The sequence below is a fragment of the Malurus melanocephalus genome, unplaced genomic scaffold, assembly GCF_030028575.1.
Source record: "Malurus melanocephalus ecotype Western Australia unplaced genomic scaffold, MMel_1.1 scaffold_1, whole genome shotgun sequence".
In the NCBI taxonomy this organism is placed as follows: Eukaryota; Metazoa; Chordata; class Aves; order Passeriformes; family Maluridae; genus Malurus; species Malurus melanocephalus.
In genome coordinates, this window is record NW_026623233.1 from 8,938,682 (window position 1) to 8,964,832 (window position 26,151).

A 26,151-nucleotide genomic window follows, 5' to 3' on the forward strand; every position below is an offset into this window, starting at 1 on the left:
TCTCAGACAATGCCACCTGCTTTTATTATTCCATGTCAGATCATGTATATCCTTCATGCTGTGGACAGCTGTTTGAGGACCAATAATGCAGCAGGATGTGAAGACTGGCAATGACCCTGTGTGTTCTAATTAAACTGCAGGCTTTTTTGCACCTTCTGTCTAGTTTCTGTAGAAAGGACAAGTCTGTCCATAAATGCTTATGACTTATCCTTACTTTGGAGCTTGTTCTACCTCTGCCACCAATTCTAGATGTAGTCCAAGATACTCCAACTCACACAGGAATTTCAAGAAATTTTTTGGATGTAGAAATTGCAAAATTTGTTGATTGCAGTCTAAGACGGAATAAGCTTTGTTCTGATTGATGGGTCAGCATTTAGAATAATCATGGAATCATAGAATGGTTTGGGAAGGACCTTAAAGATCATGCATCTACACCTCCCTGMCAGGTTGCCCTGTGCAACCCAGCTTGGAACACTGCCAGGGATGGCRCAGCCACAGTCTCCCTGGGCAACCTGTTCTAGTGCCTAACCACCCTCAGAGTTAAGTTCCTTGCTAAGATCTAGTGTAAATTTCCCCTCTCTCAGTTGGTACCCATTTCCCCTTGTCCTGTCACCAGAGTTCCTGAGGAAGGCAGGCACAAAGGCCCAGAGGCACCGTTTGAAGAGGTCTCGCTGCTGCGGGCCACCGGAGCTGGGGCTGGCAATGCATTATGACAGAACCTCCCTGCAGGCACAAGACTCCTRGCTTCATGCAAGTAATTAGTAACGGCCTTTCTTCCTTTTTCCCACTGCTTTCTCCCCAGAAATTTGTTACCCCTCAGACCCTGCATCCWAAGACGGTGCATAACACACCCCCGCGGCGTCTGTGCCATTCCCGCCCTACGAGCCGCTCTGGGGCCGGGGTAACAAGGCACCCGTGAGCTTAGGGCGAGGCCGTGAGAGGAGGAAAATGGGCACATTTCAGTGTGTTCTCCTGGCACGGGCACAGTGGAGCCCTGTGGGGCTGCAGGAGCAATGAGGACCGGCACACATCCACCGGGGGACCCTCGCGAGATCCCGCCAGCCTTCGGGCAGTTCTCGCGAGGTTTCCGCGCGGCTGTGGGCGCGGCGGCTCCATGCGGTCGGAGCGGGAGGCAGGGCTGGGGTTGGGGTTGGGATTGCGGTTGGGTTTGGGTTTGGGGCCGGGATCGGGGCCGGTCCGGGGCGGCAGCCGCGACCAGCGGCCCATGGACACCCCGCTGCGGCAGGAGTCGCCGCGCCGCGACGCGGACGCTCCGCCGAACGCGCCGCCGACGCCTTCCCCGCCGTCCCCGCTGCCGCCGCCGCTTCAGCCGGCGCCGGGGAAACTGCGGGAGGAGAAGAAAACGGCGCTGAGCAAAGTGAGGGGGCGCGAGCGCGGCGCGGGGATCGGGGCGGGGGCGGCGGCTCCGGTGGGAGATGGGAGAGGATGGAAGAGGACGGGAGGGAGGCTGCAGTGAGGACACAGACCGAGTCTCACCTCAGGAGATTCCTGTGTTTATAACGGGTATTTCTTCATCTGCAGAATGAGGGTGTTCTTTGCCTGGAGTAGTGGGAGACCCCCAGCGTCAGCGCGGGAAATCATTTCACCTTTAACTGTGAAGTCAAGGCTGCCTATTGCTGTAGCAAAGCAGCTTCTGTCAAGGGCAAGAGCACATCTCTCCGCCCGTCTTTACTTGCAGACTTTAACAGGTTGCCCAGGGATGTCGTGGAATCTCCCTGGCCGGAGACGTTCAGAACCCACCTGGACATATTCCTGTGGCACCTGCTGTAATGACCCTGCCTTGGAAGTGCGGTTGAACCAAAGGCCCCTTTCATCCTTAGCAATACTTTGAGTTTTGAGTACTGTGGGATTTGATTTATTCCCCTTTTTTTGAATTGGAAAACTGAAGCACTGAACATCATTTTAATTCAGAGCTCAGTGAAGTTCAATTAAGATATTAAAATATTCAAAAATTAAAACAGATTTCCTAAAGCTTGATGGCCATTTTACTGCTTTGTGTTCTGGCATCATTCAGCCAGARGTTTCTACAGAGTTTCCAGCCTTTATTATTGGGCAGTTTAGCTGAGTGTGGTGAATTGACTCTGRGTGGCTGTCAGACCACCAGGCAACTCCTCTCACAGTCTTCCCTTAGCAAGACTCGAGAAGAAGGTATGATAGAACAAAGTGTCATCGCAGGGAAAACTGACACAGTTGAGGGAGGACCTCATAGCAGCTTCATACAGCTTCCTCACAAAGGGAAATTGAGGGACAGACCCTGATCTCTCTGGTGACCAGTGGCAGGACCCTAAGGAATGGCATGRAACTGTCAGGGGAGGTTTAGGTTGTAKATTAGGGAAAGGTTCTTCCCCCAGAGACTGGTTGGGCATTGGAACAGGCTCCCTGGGAAAATGGTGAGCACTAAGCCTGACAGTTCARGAAGCATTTGGACAATGCTGTCAGGCACAGGATGTGATTCTTGGGGCAGGGCCAGGAGTTGGACTTCAGTGGTCCTTGTGGGTAGCTACTAACTCAGGATAMAGTATGATACATGGAGATAATTAATTTACTTAATTCCTAATTTAAAAAAAAATAGAAAAGACTGGTGAGAAAAAAAGATTGCAACTAAAACACCTTCCTACCTTCCCCTTCATTCCCAGGCTCAACCTCCTCTGCCCSCAAGCACTGTAGAAAGATGAGGGATGGGGGTTGTAGACAGGACATAACAGCTCCTCTCTGTTGCTCCTTCCTCCTCACACTCCTTTCYTCCTCTGGCATGGGGGACCTGACATGGGACACAGCAGGATGCAGTCCTTCATGAGGTGTTGCAGGAGTGTCCCTACCTCATGCTGCAGTTGCTCATGACCTGCTGCAGCATGAATCTCCTTCATGGGCTACAGGCCTTCAGGATAAAACTGATCCAGTGTGGGCTCCTCTGCATGGGTTGCAGGGCCCTTCTGGGAATCTCCACCTACTTTGGCATGGAGCCCCCAAGGGCTGCAGGTGGGTGTCTGCTCCACCATGGTCCTTCACAGCATGTGTGGGCACAGCGTGCCTCACCATGATCTTCAATGGACTCTCCACTTYGACACTTGGAGCGCCTCCTCCCCTCCTTCTCCTTTTGTTGTTGTCTGCAAGGCCATGTCTTACACTTTTCCCCCCACTTACTCCTCTTTCTCACCCACAGCTGTGCAGCCTTTCCTGTTCTTCCTTAAAATACCTTTTCCAGAGTCACCACTATCTCGGCTTGAGGGGCTCAGAATGTGCCCTGGGGTGAATCTATTGGAACTGGCTGCACTCAGCATTGCACAGCCCTAGCATCCTCTCAGAGGCTGCCCTGAAACCCCTGCCAGTAGCAGCTGGACTCAGAGGCTTACTACACTAAAATACTGCTGTAACAAGACTTGAAAACTAGTTTAAATCATTTTTGGAGGAGATGCTTCTGAAATTTTATGTAATCAATATCTGGTTTTTAGTTTGTTAATGGTTAAATTGCAGTGGTACTCCAGCTCTTCAGAATTTATCAGTTACCCTACAGTTATAAATGCTTGCAGAAATGGATTTTGGGAATTTGTGCCATCTGTTTCTACAGTATTTAGATCAAAGATAAATCTCCATTTCTTTTTATATATGCAGGTGGTTATTCGAAGGCTTCCTCCTTGTCTAACCAAGGAGCAACTGGAGGAACAGCTGCATCCTCTACCTGCCCATGATTATTTTGAGTTTTGCACTGCTGATCCCAGGTGAGGGTGAGCTGTTTCTATAGGCTTTCAGGTGCTTAAAACCTAATCAAGGAATTTGGGATGTTCAAAATCATATATTTTTCCCCTTTTTTATTATATCTGTTGGTTACTGTTATGACTTGCTACAAAAGGTGGGGGTAACCCAGGTTCTTGTTGCTAGATCCCTTTGGGCAAATTAGTGTGAAATGACACTGAATTATCAGTGTTTGTAAATAAACAATGTAGGGTTTGTTATAGAACAATTTGGTTGCAAAGGAAAACAGGTATAGGAGCCGTTTTGATTGTTATAATCTATAGTAATAAAAACATGAAAGCATTGCAATGCAAAAGTTCAGCATCATCACACAAGGACACACATATGTGGAAAAAACGGAAGAAAGAGGAAGAAAAGACAAGAGTTTGAAGCAGAAAAGAAAGAAAACCAAAGTATAAGAGTGTGAGGATCTCACCAAGTCTTCTTCAAGTCAAGAAGACTTGATTGCTCTGCAGTCTTGGATCCAGACCCATGGGGAGGAGGTGGGGGGAAGTCCTGAAGAAGTGGTGGGGAGAAATCCATGGAACACATAATCTATTAGGTCTGTATTCACTCAGCTTCAGGTGAATATAAACCAGGTACCTCCTGTGGGGTAGAGAGCTTGATGTTGTAATGTGGATCAGGGGACACCTTTTAGGCACAGTTGCCCATCACACCAGCACAGCTGAGTCAGTTGTGCCCCATTATGTCACATCAGCAGCCATGGACCACTCAGGTCACACTTGACTGTCCCGGTACTCCCCAGGAGAGGAAGGGGAGCCTCACAAGCCAGTGGTTTGTGCAAGGAAGGAAAACTTAGCATGACAAGGGGCACAGTCCATCTCCACAAGGTCCTACTCTGTCTCACTCACAGCCCATCATTCACCTTGTGTCTTATCAGATCAGAGTTTTAGTCTTTACACACCTGAAAGCTCTCCTTGGTGTCTCCACAAATGAAGCATGTTTTGAGTCATTATCCCTTAACAGGTCAGTCTACTAGAGTTACATAAGGTATTTAGGAAAAGCTGGCTGCATATGCAGAAACAACAACATTCCTGCACTTTTCTTTTAAACCAAGGATTTTAAATGGGATTTTTTTTATATTAATAGGGCCTCATTTGGTTTGAAATCCTGATATTTCTTATAACTTTCATTGGTAAACATTTACAGCCTGTTTTGTTGGCTGTGAGCAAGATTCAGTCTGGGACAAGCAATCACAGAATGTTTTAATGAGTTCCATTTGAGTTTAATGTCTTTGTTTACTTGCATGTTTTTTAATGTGCTTCATACAGTTTTTCAGATAGTCTGTAGTTTTATTCATTTTTGTCTCATGCAAAAATAAAAAGAAGAAATATTGGTTGTTTTAAAAGAAAACAGAATTGCTGGTATAGTTATATAATTTATTCAGTATCACAGTGGCAAAATGCAATTCCCTTTTGAAAAAATCAATTTCCAGAAGAGAAGAARCTTAACCACTGAAACAAAACACCATGTATGCTTCACCTTCATATGTTCTGAAAAACTGAAGTATAAGATCCATCTTGTCATACCTTAGTGTGTGATGAATCACCCCTTCACTGCTATGAGATTCTTTCCACAGACTACAGAGGGATCCCAAATCTTTATTGCTGACCAAGTTTTGAAGTTAGGGGTTCTCTCAGAGTCAATTTCACAATCAGATAGAAATAATTTTTTAGAGAAATTATAAGTTTCTGACCTAGGTAGTTGCACATATTGCACATCACTTTGTCTGATGTTGCAGCAACAAAATAGTAGGTGCTTCAGCTTTGCTGTTAAGACCACAAAGATTGTGAAGTGAATAAAGAGGAGTACTTAGTCTGACTGGAAGCCTTTGTAGTACCTTACAATGCTTTTCTGAACTTTGTAATCTCTATTTCCAAGTGGGCTTCTTTAGGGCTTCTGTCCCAGCTGTTTGTTTGATAAGAGGAAAATACCAAAGGCAAACCAAAAATTTTTGAAGAAGAGTGTCAGTTCTCAGTGTGTTCAGATGCACAAATGCCAATTAACAGTTAAAAAAACTACAATTTAAATTTTCCAGGAAAGTTGTTCACATAAGAATTTATGGAGTCAGCCTGTTTAGAAAAGAGAAGGCACTGACAACAGTGGTGCATATAAAGTTTCATTTTTTCTCTTATGTGGTGAAATTTGGATTACCCAAAAATCTGGCTGTTCACTCATTTAATTGCATCTATGGCAAGTTACCAATAAAAGATAATGTGTTTTTCCTCTCATGGTGTTATTTGTCATGTTACTGTCTTCTGCCTTCACAAATTTAAACTCAAAAGAAATTTTAAGTTTGAATTTTTCAGCCTGAAGTATTTTATGCTTACTTCTTTTTTTCTTTGTCTTGCTTTTTTAAAAATGTTTCATATTTTCATACAAAATATGTAATTTTTCAGAATGGTTTTATCTTTGCCAGGTTTGTGTGTCTACAGCTTCTTTCAGCAAACTATGCAGCTTAAATAGGCATTTCACTGTGGTTCTGCATTTTTTTTTTAGATAAATAATTTTAGATTATTTGTCTTTTGACTGGCTCAGGATCACCTTGTCTCCTTTGTCCCCTTTGTTCAAATGCTGACACATACCCATGTATATCTTTTTATGAGTCATCTCTTTACATGGTCACACGCTCAGGAATATACAATAAACTTTCAGGAAGTAAAAGTTAAGAGACAAGGTTAATACATTGAGTCTCAGTCTTCTCTTAACCCAGCAGAGAACTCTTTTTGAATGTAAAGGATTAAATTGCCATCATCTGTCATGCTATCGACAGTTCACAAGATTTCAGAAAATTCTGTGTGTGTGTCTTCATGTCATTCCACCTAAGAGAAAAAGCTACAGGACAAGGTGGGCATGTTCTCTCTGTCTTTCACTGGATAGCTTTTTTCTAGATCCTGTACCATGTGCATAGTGGCAACCGATCCAGATAATTCAGTGATAATAAAAACATGTGAAGATGAAAAGAAATTTCGTGTCACCCAGTGAGAAGGATTTGAAGCTACTCAGTGAAGAGGATCACTGTTGAAAAGGGAAGGGGGCGTATAGATGCTTTGATACAGAAAGAAAAGTTTGCTTAAGGGCTGTAGTATCTCAGTTTAACAATGTCCCGTGTAACTACATCACAGAAGTTTCTAAAAGCTTATTCAGGTTTCTGTAGAAACTTTTTTTTTTACACAGTTCTCCGTTAAACTAGAACTTGTCAGAAATTCTTGCTACAAATGATGGATGTTGTAAGTGGGTCAGGAGCAGTTAGACAAATACTTCTCTATGAAAACCTATTGAACACAATGTAAAAATTTGGTATTAAAAAGTACCTAGGCTGCAAGTACTTGAAATTGTGTACTGGGTGAAGTGTTTGTACATTTCCCCTTTTTAATAAACTTTCTCTTGGCATCCTCCATCAGTTGCTGTTGGTAAGGGCACTAGGGAAGTCTTAACTGTAGCTTTTCCTACATTTTTATTTCCAAGGTAATCTCATCCTAGAGGACAAAATAAAGATATGCGTATCAACTCCAGTTTCTCTTTTTTTGTAATCTTAATAATATCTTTATATTATAAATGTTATCTTTAAGTTTACAATGTCCTATTATAGGCAAGCTATAAAACTTTTTAAAATGTCATGTGGTTAATATAATTTTCATTTTTTGTTACATCAATTTCAGTAAAATCATTTCAGAAAGTGACTTGTGTTTCGTTCATTTTTTTGACTCATCCGATTCACTGCATTACATTTATTTTCTCTTACATATTGACATCAAAAAACAAAACATTATTTATAGATGGTAATAAAGACTCTGCCTTCCTGACAGCCTGTCTTGTACTCAGGCTTCAAATATTAACTCTTTTTTTCCAGATACTCTTTTCCCTTTTTCTGCTTGTAAAGGTTTCTGAGTCTATTCTGAAGATTTGACTAATCGCTGGTCAAATGGCCCTGCAGGGTTTGGGTCATGTCTCTGGACTGGCACTGAGTGCTGAGTGCCAGGAATCATTGATAGTGTTGTGAGGTATAAAAGGAAAGAAATCTGAACACAGGCTTTGCTTAAGTGAAAACTCTTCAAATATCAGTGCTATTGTTGTATTGCAATGTATCACAGAGAGTGATAAAGCTTTCCAAAGAGCACTCCCCTTCACAACATTTTGCTCAGGATTACTGTAGCTAAACAGCATTAACACTGTAGGATACAGGTATGCACCCAGGAACTGCAGCACTGAAGGCACAGTGCCTTTAGAGCTTTGAGGGAGCCACCACTACTGTGTTGTGGATGAAATATATGAAGGGCTTTGATTGGCACAACTCAAGTGTTTCTGCTTTCTCTGCCAGACAAACTGCTCATTTATGGCTGTAAAAAAGAAAGACTAAGTTAGTTTAGAATTGTGCCAGTTCCACCCATTGCATGAATGACTACAGAGGATGACAATGGTGAAGGCCAGGGGATTTAGTCTGTGGATGATGAGTTACCAATTACTGTATGAGTGGATGGAGGAGTTATTAGACTTTCCAAAATTTTGTTGTAGACCTCTATATGCATTTAAGCATGTATATTTTTATAAATACCCACCAGGATTCACAAGCTGTTATTTCACTGAGATTGCTGTTATTATAGTTTAACATGCTGCTGTTTAGASTGTAAATATTTAAAATTGCATTCCTGTGTATCAGTCTTTTTACACAATTGTGTTAAAAGATATTTTGTAGAAGAAGTAAACATTTAGAATATGCTTCTTATTAAAGTTGCTGTGAAAATAAGGGCTTAAAGAGATGATAGTCTAAATGTTGTAGAAATAAATGTACCCTAAAATATTGAATACCCTTGAATGCAGAGCAGAAAAAGAAAAAACTGTGTTGGAATGAATAAATGTGTACACTCAGACTCATCTGGGTTATTTCCATAGCAATTGCTCCAAGTGCCAACATGTGCAGTGCATCTGTCCAAAACCTGCGTATGGAAAGCAGCATTATAGACAGCAAACATATGGTGAAATGGAACCAGCTCTCTGATGAGATGAATGCTGAATGAAATCTTTAATAATCTACTTGAAAAAATGGATACACATAGAGTTCACTGGCCCTGCTGTAGGACTAAGCTGGAAGATAAAATCCTGAAGAGCAAAAGCAGTATTTTAGACAGTAATTGCTAAAAAAAATGTACAAAAGTAAGACAAGAGTAGGAGAGGTCCTTTGCCTCAAAGTCGCCCTGTGAAGCCCTGTGCATTCTTTGCTGTTGAGGTCTCAGTGAATAGGTAAAAACATATAATCCAGGGTGAGGAGCAGCAGCTGGAAGTCAGGTGTCTGAAACCTAGAGTAAAAGTAATATATATGCAGGTCAATGCTAAGTATTTCAAATTTGCTAAGTTTAGTTAGCTTCACATTTAAAATGTTAATTTTATACACTTTTTTAGGCACACTCCGCACTTTGCTGGGTACGAAGTCTAAGACAAAGATTTGAAATGGTGTGGGTTTGGTACCATAAGCACTTGGATAGCTAACTCACATATGAGAACCAGCTCTATTTGTAGAAGTGGCTCCATCAGAGAAGGAACTTGTAACTGCTGAGCATTGTCACAGCTCCGTTTCTGCAACCTTCTGCCCTGATAACAATAATGGACAGTTCTGTGCCACTCTGCCGAGGTGTGCATCAATATCCTGCTGTGCACAACCGTGCTTTTAGATTGTTGTATGTTTCTGCTGATGCCTGTGAAATTTTTGAAGACGTTAGTAACACATAGGAACAACACTGGATCCCCTTACTTGCAAGGTAAATTCTAAAACTCTGTTTTCCATACCTGTTCATAAATTTCAGGCTCAGTTTCTCCTTACTAATAATCAATCAATGTTCTTCAGTTTTGAAAGATACTCACTCTTTTTCACTAAGCTGAAACAGCTAGAAAAAAATTATGTTGTGTACCAGGAAAAGATTATGTTGCCAAAGGAGATGAAATAGATGACATTGATATATCAGCTAAAGGAAACAAGGAAGGAACAAGTCTTTGTATTTTCAGTTCTTTTTCACAATGTGTCCAGCCTTAAGGTTCTAAGTAGGAGCTTAGAAAAAACTACTTAGGAAAAAAATAATCCAGCTGTATGATGGAGCTGCTTGCTGTGCATTGAGGCAGAGAAGTGCCACAGTAATGTAGGAGTGGACCATTGTCCAAGTAGCAGTCTTTAATCTACAGAAAGTTTTGGTATTTTACAAAAACTGAAGATGAAAAAGAACACTGAAGTAGTTATTAGCCTAGGAACCGAAGCTCAGTTTCTCAGTCTCAGATAATTAAGATGAAAAATAATGCTCTCTCGAGACTCCAGGTTTTGTCTGGTGAATATTCAGCATTTCAAGTTGCAATCAAAATGTCAGGCCTCATTTTATTTAAACTGCAAAGCACATGAAAATAAGAATAGTGCTGTTTATATGACACAAAAGGAAGTTTCCTTCTTCCTGGGAGTCCCATTTATCTGAGAGTTTTTTGCTGTTGTAGCCATTGGGTGGCACAGAGACATTGCTTCTAGCATGGCTATAGATTGCCACAAGAAAATTCCCTCCTTTGCTTACACATTTTAAAATACACCTTTTAACTCTGTGTAATTATGAAAAGTGTTAAATTTTGTCTTCTTTGAAATGGATGAGAGGAAATCTGCCTTGTATCTGCTTTGCATCTTGGTGGTAACTCTGCAGCCACCCCATCACACCTTTCAGCCCTGGCAATGCCCTAGCAGGCATTTTTGCAGTTACCCACTTACATTTCATGCAGTGGTGTTCCCGTATTAGAATGTCAAAATATACTGGTTGTATATGGATAAAATAGCTCTTCCTCTCTTCCTTGGAAATAGAGAGTTGATACTTTTCAAGCTGTAGAAACACTCCATAGCTGGTATTTGCAAAGCATTTAAATGAAAAAGCCCTCTAGGTTGGGGGGTGAGGCGTGTTAACATTTCTTCTGTCTACAGGATCAAACACAAGGGTGTATAAAACCATTAGTTATTGACAGCACTGCTCTTTATGGTCTCCTCCTAGCACCATAAGTGGAATCCATATGGATGCATATTTTAAAAAGAAAAAATTACTTTGGAACAGTCTTCCTTTGAGCTGCCACATGCATGAATTCTCTGATCCAATCCATATTTTGCTCCTTCTCAATTATTTTGAAGTACAATTTTGAAAGAGCTATGGCACTGAAATACAATTGCAGCTGTGTGTGTTGTCTCCTGGTGCTGGTGGTGAGCTGGTCTGAAGGTGGGCCATATATGACAATGGAATTATGAACATAGCTGTTTTAAGATATAGGCTTGTGTTAAGATTTGTTCAAAAACCTGATGTAACATGTAGTCATTATTGAGGCAGTTTAGAACAAATTGTTTTATATGAGATTTGCAGAAGTTTAAAGCACGTACATGCTGTGACTCACAATAACTTAGCTGACGGGTTCTAATTCGTTAAATTACCTCCATTTCATCATGGTTGTGGAGTGCCAGCCCTGAGGTTTTTATCAGGCACATTAAACGTTTACCCACGGAGTGGGATCTGTGCCAACAAATTCTTGAAGAATTGGAATTATTTTAAATACCTGTTTCTTTTGCTAGAAATGCTTTGGATTTTCACAGTGACTGTTGTTCACAAGTAGACATTGCATGTACATTGATAACACATGGATGTGAGATGGACTCTATTAATTTGTGTGTAGTTCATTGGATTATATTGCCAACTATTAGCTTATTTATGCTTACTTAACTGGAAATCTCTTCAAGTTCAGTAACAGCCTGTAAACTGCCACTTCACTGCAGTCTTTTACTTAACATTTTCTGTTTCAGTGACAGAAGACTTTTCTTAGCATGTCCAAGAAGTTCCCCAAAGGCACTGATGTTATTCATATCCCTTAAATTCTGAAATATTAAAGTTTTGATCCTGCTCAGCTGGAAGTATATACTCTGCAGTATAGGGAAACAAAACAAAATGACAGCTGTGTCAGTGCAGAATAAATTTCACAGTTGCACACAGAGCTCTGATGTTCTGTTACTTTTTGTCATATATATCATTAGATATGTAAATGTAAAGATTGCTTAAGGTAGCAGTTTCTCAAAGGAGATGAGAATTACGATGTGATAAATGGTTTTATGTTTTCTCTAGCCCTGAAAAGATTAATAAATAACAGAAAATAAAATTGTTTCTTGTTACAGCCTTTATCCTCATCTCTACTCAAGAGCATACATTAATTTTAGAAATCCTGAGGACATCCTACTTTTTAGAGATCGCTTTGATGGCTATGTCTTCATTGATAGTAAAGGTTGGATTATTTATAAGATATCAAGTGTGTATATATGCATATACCATTTTAGAACATCACCTTGCTTCCTTTTTGCTAATTGTGCTCTTATTTCTTGCTATGCACTTAAATTAGTTTATAAATACATTAACATTTAGCACTTAAAATATAATAAAGTGCAGAATATATTTGTCCATGTTGTCTTGTTTGTCTGTGTGGTGTGCATGCTTTATGTGCATTCTTGTACTTTAGGCAAAACACTATCAAGATCATACTAAGAAAATTAGCTTATGCAAGCTTCACAATTCATTACAACAGTAACTCAACACATTGTGAGCATGAATTGTTATGTCTTCAGTGTGTTTCTGAGATAAAGTTGTGCCACTTATTCCTGTTTGGAAAACACAAAAGGAAACCTTGAACATTTTGGTTGCACTCTTTTAAGACATGTAGAGCTTGAATTTTTAGGGCCTTTGCAGACATCCCGAGTTGAGTTCCAAGAAAAAGAGTGGCAAAATTGATTGCCAGTTTTAAAATGTTCAGTCTGCAAAAGTTTGCTCAACAGTAAGGAAAAAGTCTGTAATGTAGGTGTGGATTATTCCGGGTCTCCTGCAGGAATATGAAGTTGCCTTCAATAAGAGGTGGTTTAGTAGAACTTTTGCAGTCCCTTGTCTCATTCAGTCATACTTTCTGTAAAACATTGCATAAGTTATATGAAATAGACATAGATTTATGGATCTCTTGTATAGTCATTCTGTACACTCGGTTTGGGAGAGGTCCTGTGAAAAGTAGTCTTGCCTACTCTTACTAGAAACTGATCCTTAAAGATGCTGTCAAACTAATGAATTGCTCTTCAGCATTTCCTACCTGAGATGTTTTATTTGCTTCTAATATCCCTCAGATTTGGATGAGTTTTTTTAAAGATGAAGAACAACAAATTCCTAGCAGTATGTGTTTCCCAAATTTTAAAATCTGGATGTTTTAAGATTAAAAACTAGAAAGAAGTTACTTTTATGATGCTGCTAAAACTTCACTTTGCCTGAATTCAGCACATTTGTCAGTATTATGCTGGACTGAATCTAGAGTACTCTGTACATTGTGAAACTGAGCATGGACACAGATGGCCAGTTTGGTGTGAATGCTTGTGCAAAGAAAGAGCACAAGGTTTGTTCAGAAATGCCCTCTGGTGATACTTGTAGTGGCATTGCATTATGAGGCTAAAACTGAAACAAGGAATAGCAGGTTCAGTAAGGTTAAAAAATGTTCTAGCAGATTGAAGACAAGTTTTCAGTGGATTTGAGGAAGTGTAATCTCAAACCTGCTGCAGGTGCAAACCAAGTAAAATTCAAAATTCACACACAGTTCCGACTCCAGTCCAAAGAGGAAGCCAGTGCTTTAGGCACAATTCAGAGCAAAGAATCCCTGCCACTAAACACAGGCAGGAGTTGCATAGTCCATTGTAAGCAGACAAAAAATTTCACACAATTCTATGTGCTGAGTTTTACAGTTATGGTTCTGAAAGGAGATACTATGTTGTTTATTGCATATTACCCAGCATTTATTTATTTTTAAGCTTTTAGGCAAAAAAGCTTTAGAAAAGCAACTCAACAGTTTCAGATTGATTTCCACTGCAGTAGTACTTAATCACTTGTCAGACTGAGATTTTGGGGTCGATTATTCTAGTCAATGTCTGTGAATAATTAAATGGGAACTATAAATAATAATGCAAGAATTCTATTATGCAACAGTAGTCATGCACATTTTTACAGTCAGCATATCCTAATAAAATGCAATTTTTTTTATTTGAAGTACCTCTGCATGTAACTTTTCATTAGAAGTTTAGGTGTGAATTGTAGAAACATTTACTTTTGTTTTCAAGTAGGACTGCCCAACACATGTGCAAGAGTTTAAAAAAATCTTACTTGAAAGTAAAGAATGTTTCTCCCCCTCAAAAAATTAAGGATTGCTTTCTTTTAAGGTTTGGAGTATCCTGCAGTGGTTGAATTTGCTCCATTCCAGAAGATTTCAAAAAAGAAGCTGAAGAAGAAAGATGCCAAAGCCGGGAGCATTGAAGATGGTGAATGATTTTTTTTTTGTATCACACTGGAAAATTTCTGTTATGTTCTGCAAAGTGTTAACACAATTCAAAAATTTTTCTTCACAGATCCAGAATATAGGAGATTTTTAGAGAGTTATTGTGCTGATGAGGAGAAGATCTGTGCCAATCCTGAGATTCTTTTGGGAGAGATTGAGGCCAAAACAAGGGAACTCATTGGTCGGTTTTCTTGATTTTTCTTATTATTGAGAATATTCAATATCTTACTTTTATGTCTTTATTATACTACCTGCAGAAGTTGACATGTTCAGTCTAACAGATTTATATTACCACAGTTAAGTATTTATTATCTAGCCAAGTAATAGAAGTAAAACTCTTAAGTCTCTATGCATATTATCACTTGGCTTCACTTGAACTTTTGCATGCACACTGGCTTCAGAAATAAGTCCTTAATAATTCTGAATGCTTAGAGATGAATTAATAGATGGAGGATTTCTTTTTAAAATATAGCTGAATACTTAACAACTGATCCCTGATATTAGCTACTTTTGTTAAGAAACATGAAATGATCTCTCTCTGTTCTCACGGTCAAGATTCTGGAAAAACTCCGAAAGTAAGGCAACACCTTGTTTTCTGTATGCATGCAGCATGACTTCCACAGTCCTGGGGGGAATTATGAGTAAGGTCAACACTGAAATCTTCATTGCTGGTATGCAGCTTTTAGGGTGACATGGAATATTGATGTGCTGTGTCTTAAAGTGATAACATGCAGAACAATTAGTCTTTTCCTAGGTGTGACAATTAAGTAGGAAAAAGAAAAATATTACCTTTGCAAGTTACTTTTATGATGCTGCTAAAACTTCACTTTGCCTGAATTCAGCACATTTGTCAGTATGTGCTGAGTAAAGTTATTTCTTTACAGAGTAAAAGTAGCTACTTTTGATTAGAATTATTTAGGTTGGAAACTTGCTGTTTAAGAACATCAAGTGCAACCATTAACCAAACCATGCCAAGTTCACCACTAAACCATACCCCAAATGCCACAACTGCACACTGTTTAACTATGTCCAGGGCCAGTGACTATACCATTTCCCTGGGCAGCCTGTTCCAGTGCTTGACAGTCTTTCATGAAGAAATTTTTCCTTGTATTCAGTATAAACTTGCTCTGTTGCATCTTGAGTCCATTTCCTCTTTCCTGTCACTTGTTACTGCTGTTTGAGAGTTGACTGGAGAGATTTGTAACTATAACAATTTAGAGGAAATTGAAATGGACAGTTAGATAACTCTGTTATCAGTAAAACTTGTTTGTTGCTGTTTTTGATGGGGAAGTCACCCAATAATTTTTATTTACCCCAAATCTTCTGTGGTATTTGACAGCAGAGTAAAGGTAGTAAAATTTTAGTAAGTTTGCAATTTACCAAAGGTTTTGTAAATTTACAATTTCAATATGTATTAGGTTAAAAATATTCTATCAGTGAAAATTTTTAATCTTGGGAGTTGTAGATTTCTGAGTAACAGTTTTGACTGGAAGCAGCTTTACATTAAGACTTCTAAGGCTCTGTTTCTGTTAAATCAGAGGAAATCAAACTAGTTCCTTTATTTTACATGCTATTCAAAGCTGTGGCCATTGCTATCAATACAAAACCAAAGATTTCTTCAGCATGTAGCATGCTTATAGCAAAATTATGCAAAGGTTTAGTTAGCTTTGTGTCCAGTTTCAAAGGCGTTACTCCTATTGGTGTCAGCAAAGGATGTGCCCAAGGCTTTGCTGACAGAATTGAGCCTCACATGCTCAGCATTTCTCCATGTAGAGTTACTGCAAACCAATATGTTTATGCATCATGCCAGATGCGTCAGCTGATCAGTTTCCATGTGATAGAGATATAAAAGAGATTTTCTTTCTAGAAAGATGAAGATAAGGCCTTTTTTCTTTGTAGAGAGCAAGATAAAATGTAAAGTTTTGCTGCCACAGCTTTTCATTTAGTAATTCATTTTCGTTTCAAGGAAGTTCCTTAGGCATTTTAAGAAAATGCTCTCAGATTTTTATTTGTGGAAAGACCCATAAATAAAAGAAGTAAGAGTCAAATTTGATAAACATTGGGTTTTTCCCTCCTCTTTTGATAGTACTCATCACACTGCCTCTCTCCCTTGAGCTTCAAGCTTTAATTTTTCATTAAACCTTTTTCACTATAGCCTTATTCATGATTACGGTCAAGTTCTGGACTCTCAGTGCAGCTTATCCTTTCCCCTTCCAGTTACAATTTGTGATCTCTTTTGGCATATAAAGGTGCCCAGAGACAACCCCTGCTCAGATGGGGGTACTTAGGAAGGAGGAGAGAGGGGCAGAACTCAGATTTGAGGGACTGGAAGGGAGGGCACTGGGGACCTAAAACTTATCAAAAAATATGGGCTGGTGGAGAGGATGGGAGGGCATGGAAAATCTAGGRATAGAGGGAGGAAAATAGTAAATCAACAACCTTTATTGGTTGTTGCATCCTACCATTGATATCTGCTAAAAGTAAATGATGAATCCTGTCAGCCTTCCCATTCATAACTGTGTAACAAAGTTTTGTTATTAATGAATGGGTTGCCCCCAGCATAATCCAACTTTCAATGGAAAAAGACTTAAATGTTTTTGGGATATGAATTGTGTCAAGATTTTGGCTATGTCATTTCAAATTTGTTGAAAATTTTTTTTAATTCTTCCCTTTTTTCTTTTTCTTTCAAATTATGCATTTCAATAGTGAATATTTTTCTCTTGTTTGAGGGAAATCCTATACGTAACTGTAAAGCAGTTTCAAGTAGTAAACATTTTCTATTCTGGGACATCTAAAACTGACAAAATTTGTTTTAACTACTCACAGCTGTACGTACAAGTTGATTTGAAGTCTGAATTCAGTACTGAGGGTCATTAATAAAGAATTTGATAAAGAACATGATAATGAATTTGATTATGTTTTCCCAGTTTTTGTAGAATTTGGGGATGGTTCAGGCAGGTGACTTGATTTCAGAGTGTGAAGACARATGTGTAACATAAGAATGACTTTGTGATCCAGTAGATGAGACCTTTTATTAGTAATTTAAGAAGCCAGAGTTTTATTGAATCTGCTGATAATTTCCTATGTAACCTGGGACAAACTRCTTATCTCCTATTCCTCTTGTTTTCCCATGGAAAGATGAATGCCAAATGTCAGGTAAATGGAAATGTTATATGAGACTGAAAATGCTTCCTTCCTGATTTACTTTGAAATCTGGKATTGAAAAGTGCTATTTGAGATTACAGTAATGGGGGCTGTATAGGAACAGCAATATAGCTAGGCTTTGATGTACAAAAGTAAAAAGTAGGAATAGATTCGGAACACGTTTCTTTTTTGGTGAAATAACCATTTAATGAGCAAGAGAGAAAAGCCATTCTCTTGAACTGAAAAGATATGATCTTTAATTAAACATCAAATAATCATGCAACTTTTTTTTGTTGCTTCTAATGCTAACAGCAAAAAAGCAACRAAGTGTTTCTGAAGCAGAGTGATGGGAATACCTTCAAAAATACATGAAACAAATAGGTTTATCAATTATTTAGCTCCCTTTCTGATAAAGCTAGAAAAAGGGGGTTAATATTAAAGTAAATAAATGAGTACATTTTAGGAGTTGAACACTATATCACAAATTTTTTGTGTTTTAGCTAGAAGAACAACACCCCTTTTGGAATATATTAAAAATAGAAAATTAGAAAAGCAGGTACGTTCAGACTTTTGCCTGAAGTTCCACATTTATGTTTCATGTGGTTTTCAGTTGGACAATTTACAATTAATCATTATTGAACTCTTCAGAGAATACGAGAAGAGAAAAGAGAAGAACGAAGGCGGAGAGAATTGGAGAAAAAGCGTTTGCGGGAGGAAGAGAAAAGGAAGCGCCGAGAAGAAGAAAGACGTAAAAGAAAAGAAGTGGAGAAGCAAAAGAAAATATCTGAAAAAGAAATAAGGATCAAGGTAACTGAGATCAATAAAAAAAAAATTATTCTTCTTTTGAAGTTATCTAGAAGTTCTTTGGTATCTCAATGTTTATTTAGTATACAACAGCACAATGTGGAAACACCAAACCAGTTTTGACTGGAAGGGATAGTGATGTAGGGCTTTCACCAAGTGTTGTTTGAAGTGTGACTGATGGCCTTACCTACCATGATGTGCTGGTGCAATTCCAGCAGGTAGCTCGGATATCTATATACAACTCTGTTGCATTCTTGCCAGCATTACCTGACAAAACCAAATTGTTCTGTGCCAGCCTGTTGGAAGATTATTGTGGGCTGGGTCCCCATATGGGCTATTCTCTTAAGAGCTGGACTCAATGATCCTCGTGAGTCTCTTCTAACTCATTCTGTAATTTTGTGTTTCTGTGAAACATGGCTTTAACACTTCCCATCATGCAAATCTTCACTTGGCCATGTGTGCAGAGACACATGTTATGCTCAGAACTGATGTATTTTAATTATATGTTGTAGCCAAGTTATAGCAATCTTGCTAATTTCAGGTTGCATTGCCTTATACAGATTTTAATGACTTTAGGAGGGTGTATCTTGTGCTATGAAGTCAGACCATATAAAACTATCTTATTTGTATCAGGTGACATAGATAAAACTATTCATCTGAACTAAATTTTTTGGTATTGGAAAGGCTGTATAGGCTGTTTTGAAGAGGAAGTTGAGTATAAGAAGCTGTTGTGTAGAGCAAGAACACACAAATTTGACTCAAATCTAGTGGCATTGAGAAGCCACAGAACCAGACATCTTTCTTCTTTTCTTCTTGGAAAACAGTCTTCTTCACCTGACAGTATAAAAATAATAAATTCAGAAGCTGAATTACATATTTTTCATATCTGGGCAGAGAAAAAAATACCTTAGAAGTTCAGAAGAGAAGGGACTTAATCCCTAAAATGTATTACCCAAAATTGATTGTCCAAAGTGCCCCAGTATTTATGACATATCTGTGGTGATATGACCTTGAAAGCTAGTTCTGTCTCTGAAAGAAAAGGAAAATATTACCGGAGATAAACATTACAGAAGTTTTAAATGTTGGAGAAGAACAACCTTTGCTCATTTCAGAAAAACTGATGAAATTAAAAGACTAAGATGTTCTGCCTAGAGCTGATATGTCAGGGTAATAACTTAAGACAGTTGGTCCTTCTGTATAGATTATTCTTGTAATTCTATACACTGTTCAAGCTATGAAAGGAACAGACTCCTTGAAATTCCTAGTCTTCAAGGTGAAAATGTAATGACTTTTTTCTGCTAATATCATAAGTTCTTCCTCAGACCATATTTGTGTCAGGATATACTAAGCACCTATTTCTACATGCCTGTCTATCCCAGGTAATTCATGTGACACATATTTTATACATAATATTTCAAGRAATGAAGTATTAATCCTGCTCTCTTTGTAGTATTGTAGAGGTTCTGCTTCTTATTTTACGGGCAATGACACTGAGGTCTGTTACATGATTTCTAAGAAACCATAGACCATAATAATGTCTTTATAGTTAAAACTCAGGAGAGAAGAGTAGGTAAGTGCTTTGAGATGAATAGGTAAGTCCTTTCTCCAGTATTCTCAGCATATTTGAAAGTTTGCAGTGGAATGCCTGGTAATGACTGTCACTCCTAATCAAAAGTAAACTGCCCTTTCTAAATCACTTTAAATTTCGTATTTTGTAAAATATATTCCTAGCATGTAAATAAGGTATCTCCAATCTTTGCTGGTTGCTGATATATTTAATACTTGTTAAAAAATGTCTGTACAATGGAGGAAAATAATTTTGCATCATAATATAAACAAATATCTCTTAGCTTCTCAAGAAACCTGAAAAAGGAGATGAGCTGGCCAGCGAAAAGCACAAAGAAAAAGGTGAAGAAGCTGACATTGAGGAAAACAAATGGGATAAATCACCWGGATCTGGGAGTATAAAATCCAAATCCTTGGACAGTTCACTAAAAGAACTTAAGGAAAAGTAAGTAGTATTTATCTTTTAGTCTTTAATTTAGATGCTAAATGCTTTCATCCCAAGGCTTAAATATCAGTGGTGCATTGACAAGATGTTCTGTCACCAAAGAACCAATTTCATCCTGTATGTGAACAAATCTTTTCCTGTTGTTTTGGTAAAAGTTGTTCTGTAACAATTTACTGACCTGGTGGCAGAGTTGGTGAATGCAATTTTTTATTGGTGAAATGCTATGAAATCCCAGATTGGAAGGATTTCTTCAGGAAAAGTCAAGCCATTCAGAGTTTTGTTGTTATTTCACCTGTTCCCCATCAAGAGCTCGGGTAAGGGCTTCCTTCATTGTTGGCTATTATGACTAAATTGGCTATTATGCCATACTTTTCCTTCACMCTTGGGCTGGCTGCAATAAACACATAAATGTGTTTGATAAGTGGGACAATGGTAAAAGAGTGAAGGTGTGAATGAAAGCCTTGTGACAGACAAATGCAAAAAGGATGTATCTGTCTCCTATGGCCTTTTGTGTTACATTTGCAACAGTAGGAACAAGAGGCTCAGTTCTATTACTGCTGTAGCCTGGAAATGTCTTACAAGTACTTTCAGCAGTTGGTTCTCTTTCTTGTCCTTTGGCATGTGTGTCCCATCACAAGCAAATACCAGTAAAAGTGTATCTATCTATCAGATCCTGAACTTTCCTTTTCAAGGGAATGCTTATACATATGATTCACCTCAACAGCAGGCCACAAGARCTAATAGTGCAGCATGTGTTTAAGTGAAAGGTATTGGAGTACTATTGGTAGGATCTCAGAAGGAAAAAAGGTGAAGGAGAAGAATGGGCCTTCCACAGCAGTTGACACAAGCTTTACAAAGCTTTGTTTGCTATTCTGAACTGAATGTATGGTGAAGGGCTGGACATACATGGGTGAGACATTCAGCATATAACCCCTTTTAAATAAGAATAAAACAACCTTGCCATATAACTTACCTACACACTGCTGAAGTCAAAGGAAGCCTTTGTCTTGTATCCTTCTGGATCTCCTTTTTCCTGTTAATTGTTTGGATTTTCTTTCTTTTTATACATACTCATAGATCACAAAATGATAGTGACAAAGACCAAAGAGATTTGGAGAGAAGATTTCGAGAAAAAGAACCTGAAAGACAAAGGTATCGATTGGATGATGGCAGAAARCATAGAACTCACTATGAATTTGACAAGTTCATGAGAAGGAATGAAGAAGAGCTGAAATGGGGGAAAGGATACAACCAAGACAGAGGAAAGAAAGGGAACTACAACTACAGCTTCACTGTGGAGGCAGTAGACAAACTGGGTAAAGAGGACAAGTGTGATGACATGGCATCCAAAAAGGAGCGCATAAGAAATAAGGTTCTTTTATTCATTYAGGATAATCTTTCATTAGTTAAATATGCTTCAAGGTCACAGGTTTTAACTTCTGCAAACTCAGCATAAAGATGTTTTTTTGCAAAAATTCTTTATCTCATTTTTAGTAAAATCCAGACTTCTTTCTGGGTTGTTGTCAAAAGACAACAGCAGTTAATGTAAGTYAAGGTTACACGTCTGGGCTTATTCATATTCACAGTATATAGAAGACTTTCTGTCTTCATTTCAACCCTATCATTTTAAGAACACTATTCTTGGAAGCCTTGCATCAGCCTATTAAAATTTGTTTCACTTCTGATCTGTAATGAAATTTAAAAACTGTGGCATCTTAGTATTTTAAAAATATACTTTCACTTTACTCTCACAAAGTAATTATATTATGGATCTTCCATGCACCCCTTGGTAGAGCTAAGGATAAGGACAACAATAAGGACTTAAATAAATAGCTAATTCAGAGAGTGTGAATGTGTGGATTCTTCAGTATTGCATACCTGCCAGTATGAAAAGGCTGTCATTTCATCAGGATAAATTTATCCTCATAGCTGTTGTCAGGGAAAGAGCAGATGTAAAACCAGTATAAGCAGGGCCTGTATCAGGGTGTGCAGTAGAGCTGCCCCTTATTGTCTCCCAGAGATATGGGTATCGTTTTTCTCAGGCTGGCTGATTTCACAGATGTGCTGGAGTCTTTTCAGGATGCGGCACTCCTTGTCAGCCCCATTCTCCCTCTCTTGTGATCCTAGAATTTCCACAAAAGATGACCAAAACACTGTTAACATAGAAATTTATTCTGCCTGTGAAACTCTTCTTTCAAACCAAGTGACTGATCTGTACTGTGGGCTAAGGCTGACGAGAATAAACTGGTCACATGCAGAGTGAGTCTGCATAGAGTGTGCAGGGAACAAATCCAGGTGGACTCACTGCATGTTGAGGAAGTCACGTTTTGCAAACACAGAAAGTCTGGTGTGCCCTGCTTTTTGTTTATGCAGAGGTCAGCTGGGAAGGATGGATGAGATTTATCTGCCTTWACTCATTAGCTGCTTTCCTCATCCATGGCTCAAGCTGTACAACAGTCAAAAAAATGGCTAGTTGAGAAACAGGAAAATGGGAAAAATAATTTTCCTCATGCTTACCATGCTCTTCTTGGAATCCGTCAAATTAATCTCCAACCTTGGAAATGGATGGCAGGTTTTAGGGGCCTTTTGGCAACTGGCAAAATTTTATTTGTGTTAAAAAATTTGGCAAATTTTTRTTTGTGTTAAACTTCTGGTAGCTGGCTGAGTCTCTGGATTGGTCCACACTTGGAACTGAAATGCTAGATTTGTTCCCTAAAAAAATAAGAACCATCAGTAAGGCATTTTGCAGTGTGATGACTTTTTCCTTAGAGTATTTGTCGCATAGGGGAGATTAGGGAATGAGTTTTACAGCATAGGTATAGAATTGACAATGTCAACACAAATTTTTAGTAAGAGATAGATCCTCTTTCTGAAGTTTGTAAGAATTCATTAGAAAATGGGGAATTTCCAGTGTAAGTGGTGCTATGTTAGCCTTCATGCAAACTGTAGGGTACAGAGGCTGTGGTAGGAAAAGTTTTTAGGACCCTTTATCATAAACTTTCTAATGGGCACTGCTTGTCAGGGGTTCTACTTTTATGTAGCTGTTTGGGATATAGAAAGGTGTGTTACACATTTCATACCACACTGCAAAGCACTAACTAGAAATGCACTGACTAGAATGATCTAGTCATGAGGCTCAGTAGTAAATCTTGACATCTGGTCTAAAGAGAAAAAGAAAAAAAGTGGATCAAAAAAAGACAAGTAGATCAAAAAGGTGAAGGAAAAGGGGAAATGCATATTGGGAACAATAAAAAAGAATGAAAGAACAGAAGTCCAGAATTACTTAAAATTATGAGAATTAGTATAATTTGATGTAGAACAATTTCAGTCCTCTGCCACTGTCTTAAAGTAGGCTGCTAATTGTTTGCTAAACTAAACAAAAGRCTTTGACCAAAAAGCTTAGGTTTTGGTGAGCTTTCAGTTGCTTCAAAATATTGTGTGAGAGTAAAATGTTAGGAAAAGTCTTCTTAGGCAGAGTTTCTTATCAGTGTTGATTGAAATTTCAAGAATAGAGGGAGCTCTCAAGAGCTACAGAGCATCACCCTTTGCAGCTTTGAGATGTCTTTTCCTTGCAAATGGGCTCCTTCTTCCATTTTCTCRTGATCAGAGCAGCGTGTGTATGATTGGGTCGCTCGCAGAGCCTGCACATGCTCAAATTGTACTTACTTTGTTTATTGTCAGTGCATAAATTCCCCTCYTCTCATACTCAGTATGGAAGGCAAGATGAAATGGAGCAGTAACTGCAATTTTATTTTGATGTGTATAATTCAAATGTGCATCTCATGTTTAAATTCATGTAATGATTGAKGATCAGTTGAGGATAATTTTCTAGCTGCTGCTTGCTAAGCTGTTCTCTGGTTTGTCTTGGATTTTTATACTTATGTGTAATATTTGTTATTCATCTGCAGAGTTGCAAGTGCACAGGCTATTGTTCTTCTCAGCTGATGTTAGTGAAGGTAGCAACATTTTTTTTTGTTCTATTCATAATACTATGTTTGATAATTGTCTGCAGCATTTCTCCTTGTTTATGTCAAATGTATCATAGGATCTTTAATTTTTACAGCATTCTTCATTTATTCAAAATGTTGGCTCCCAAGAATAGTGTTATAAACAACATATATTGAATACTAGATATTGAATACCCAGTCAATTTTCATTACACTCCATTTTTTTTCCCTGGTTCTTATGAAATGTAATTTGAAGTAATTTAACACAAAATCTACTTTCTTCATATAGATTCAAAACTTTAAAATCCCACATGTATCCCACATGGGTTTCTCAGAGTGTTAACCACATCTCCTTCCTTCTAGGATCGTCCAGCCATGCAGTTATACCAGCCAGGAGCTCGCATMCGAACACATATGGGACCTACAAGTAAAACCTATGACTGCACTGGGAAATCCTTTGAAGATGCTCTTGAGAAAAAGTATGAGGCAGATAATTCAGCTGGAGCTGGTTCTGAAAAGACTGAAGAAGCAGAATAAAACAATCTGGGGGAAAAGACTTGTGAAAAGGAATGAATGTAAGATTCAGTGTCATCACAAAAAATCCATTGGGCTGTTTCAAAACTCCACAGGCAATTATATCAACAAAATTATAATAGCTCTGCCTCTTACTCTCTGTGAAATAAAGGGAAGAGTGACTGGAGGTGTATAAAATATCTCACAGCAAAGGAATATTGTTGCTTTTTTACAAAAAACAGCACAAACGCTCTTTGCCTAATTTAAAAGCAGTTCAAGTATTTTATTAGATTTATCTTGAAATAGAAGACCTCTAACAATTTTAAGGGAATATTTATATAAGACTTTACAGGGGCTATTTCATCTTTTTGAGTCTAAATAAATGAAATGTAAGTTTACATCAGTTTGAAATCTGAGGCACTTTACATGTATTTGGTGCATGACATGAGGGTCACAGGACCCCTTCCTGCAAATGGCCACAGTAGCAGCTGCTGCAGGGAATTGCAGCTGGAGCAGCCCTGGGAGGAAGCTCTGGAGCCAGTGGTGTTTGCAGGATGAGGCCCACAGTTTGCACAGTTGTGAGAAATGTCCATTGGTATCTGGTACCTCGTTGTGTTTACGTTGGTATTAAACTAACCATAGCATCTGATAAGTGTTAGTAAAGCTACAAGTATGTTGTTGGAGAGTTGGTCATTTTCTGAGCCTCTTTTGCCTYTTATGTTTTAATAGATTCCTCGTGCTTAAAACAGAAGACAGCTAATGCAAACGTCAGCACATTAACAATAAATCTAGCTTTAATGAATTAGCTAGTTTTTATTGTTCTGACACTGACTTTTGGGGAAAAAAGTRGTTGTACAGTGATGACTTTTTATATGCTAATGTTTCATGTAAGTTGCAGTAACAGGATTTGGAAAATGTAAGATACATCAACATTCTGCTGTTTTATTTGTTAAAAAATTAAACACACATGAATGTCAATTGCAAACCACCATTTTGTAAGATCTAGGCCAAATTCTGCCCTCTAAGGCTGGCACATATACACATACATATATGTGTATGTGTGTGTGTATTTTCTGTTTGTTTCAATGACAGCCAAGTGTTTATGAAAGGGCAGGATWTGTTCATTTATCTTTCATGGCTGCAAATTTCTTATTTGTCTAAAACGGAGACCTGCTTTGTCACTGAAGTTAAATAGTAAGATATTAATTTATTTTTACATCCTCTCTGAACATTTTTATTATCAAGCATAACATCTAATTGTCCTAGACTGGAAGATGATTTATTGTATTTTACCAGATWTTAAGCATTAAATACAATAAAAGCAAAAAAGATTTTGACTAYGATTTTGAAATGTGATGTTGTGCAATTTTTTCACCTATTACTCTGAAAAAATTAAGTAAGATGCTATTATGCTTCTTTGCATGCTKCAGAAGCAGATAAAATACACTTGAGAAGAATTTTAATATCAGGCTATATAATTGAGCTGCCAACTAAAATTACTTCAAGATTGAGTAAAACTACTGCCAGACAATCATCTTGGTTTAGCTCCATCTAAAGTTTATCTCATTTGCCAAGTTTATCCTGCCTGCAGAGAAAGGGTTTTGCCTT

The 26,151-nt window shown here is 38.4% G+C and overlaps 1 protein-coding gene across 3 annotated transcripts; it reads left to right on the plus strand.

Annotated features, from left to right (window-relative positions):
* Positions 1 to 1,076: 1,076 nt before the first annotated feature.
* On the plus strand, positions 1,077 to 25,687 carry UPF3A (UPF3A regulator of nonsense mediated mRNA decay). 3 transcript variants are annotated; one of them, XM_057363749.1, is made up of 10 exons: positions 1,077 to 1,378; positions 3,634 to 3,740; positions 11,945 to 12,051; positions 14,009 to 14,107; positions 14,195 to 14,305; positions 17,769 to 17,824; positions 17,917 to 18,075; positions 19,923 to 20,083; positions 21,161 to 21,455; positions 24,394 to 24,630. In XM_057363749.1, exons 1-10 carry the CDS (start codon positions 1,115 to 1,117, stop codon positions 24,565 to 24,567), a joined length of 1,533 nt encoding a protein of 510 aa, XP_057219732.1. In that variant the 5' UTR covers positions 1,077 to 1,114; the 3' UTR covers positions 24,568 to 24,630. The 3 variants fall into 3 exon arrangements, with proteins under 3 accessions (XP_057219732.1, XP_057219714.1, XP_057219724.1); XM_057363731.1 differs by lacking the exon at positions 1,077 to 1,378 and having other exon boundaries at positions 2,180 to 3,740; positions 21,161 to 21,235; positions 24,394 to 25,687; XM_057363741.1 differs by lacking the exon at positions 1,077 to 1,378 and having other exon boundaries at positions 2,180 to 3,740; positions 21,161 to 21,399; positions 24,394 to 24,528.
* Positions 25,688 to 26,151: the final 464 nt, after the last annotated feature.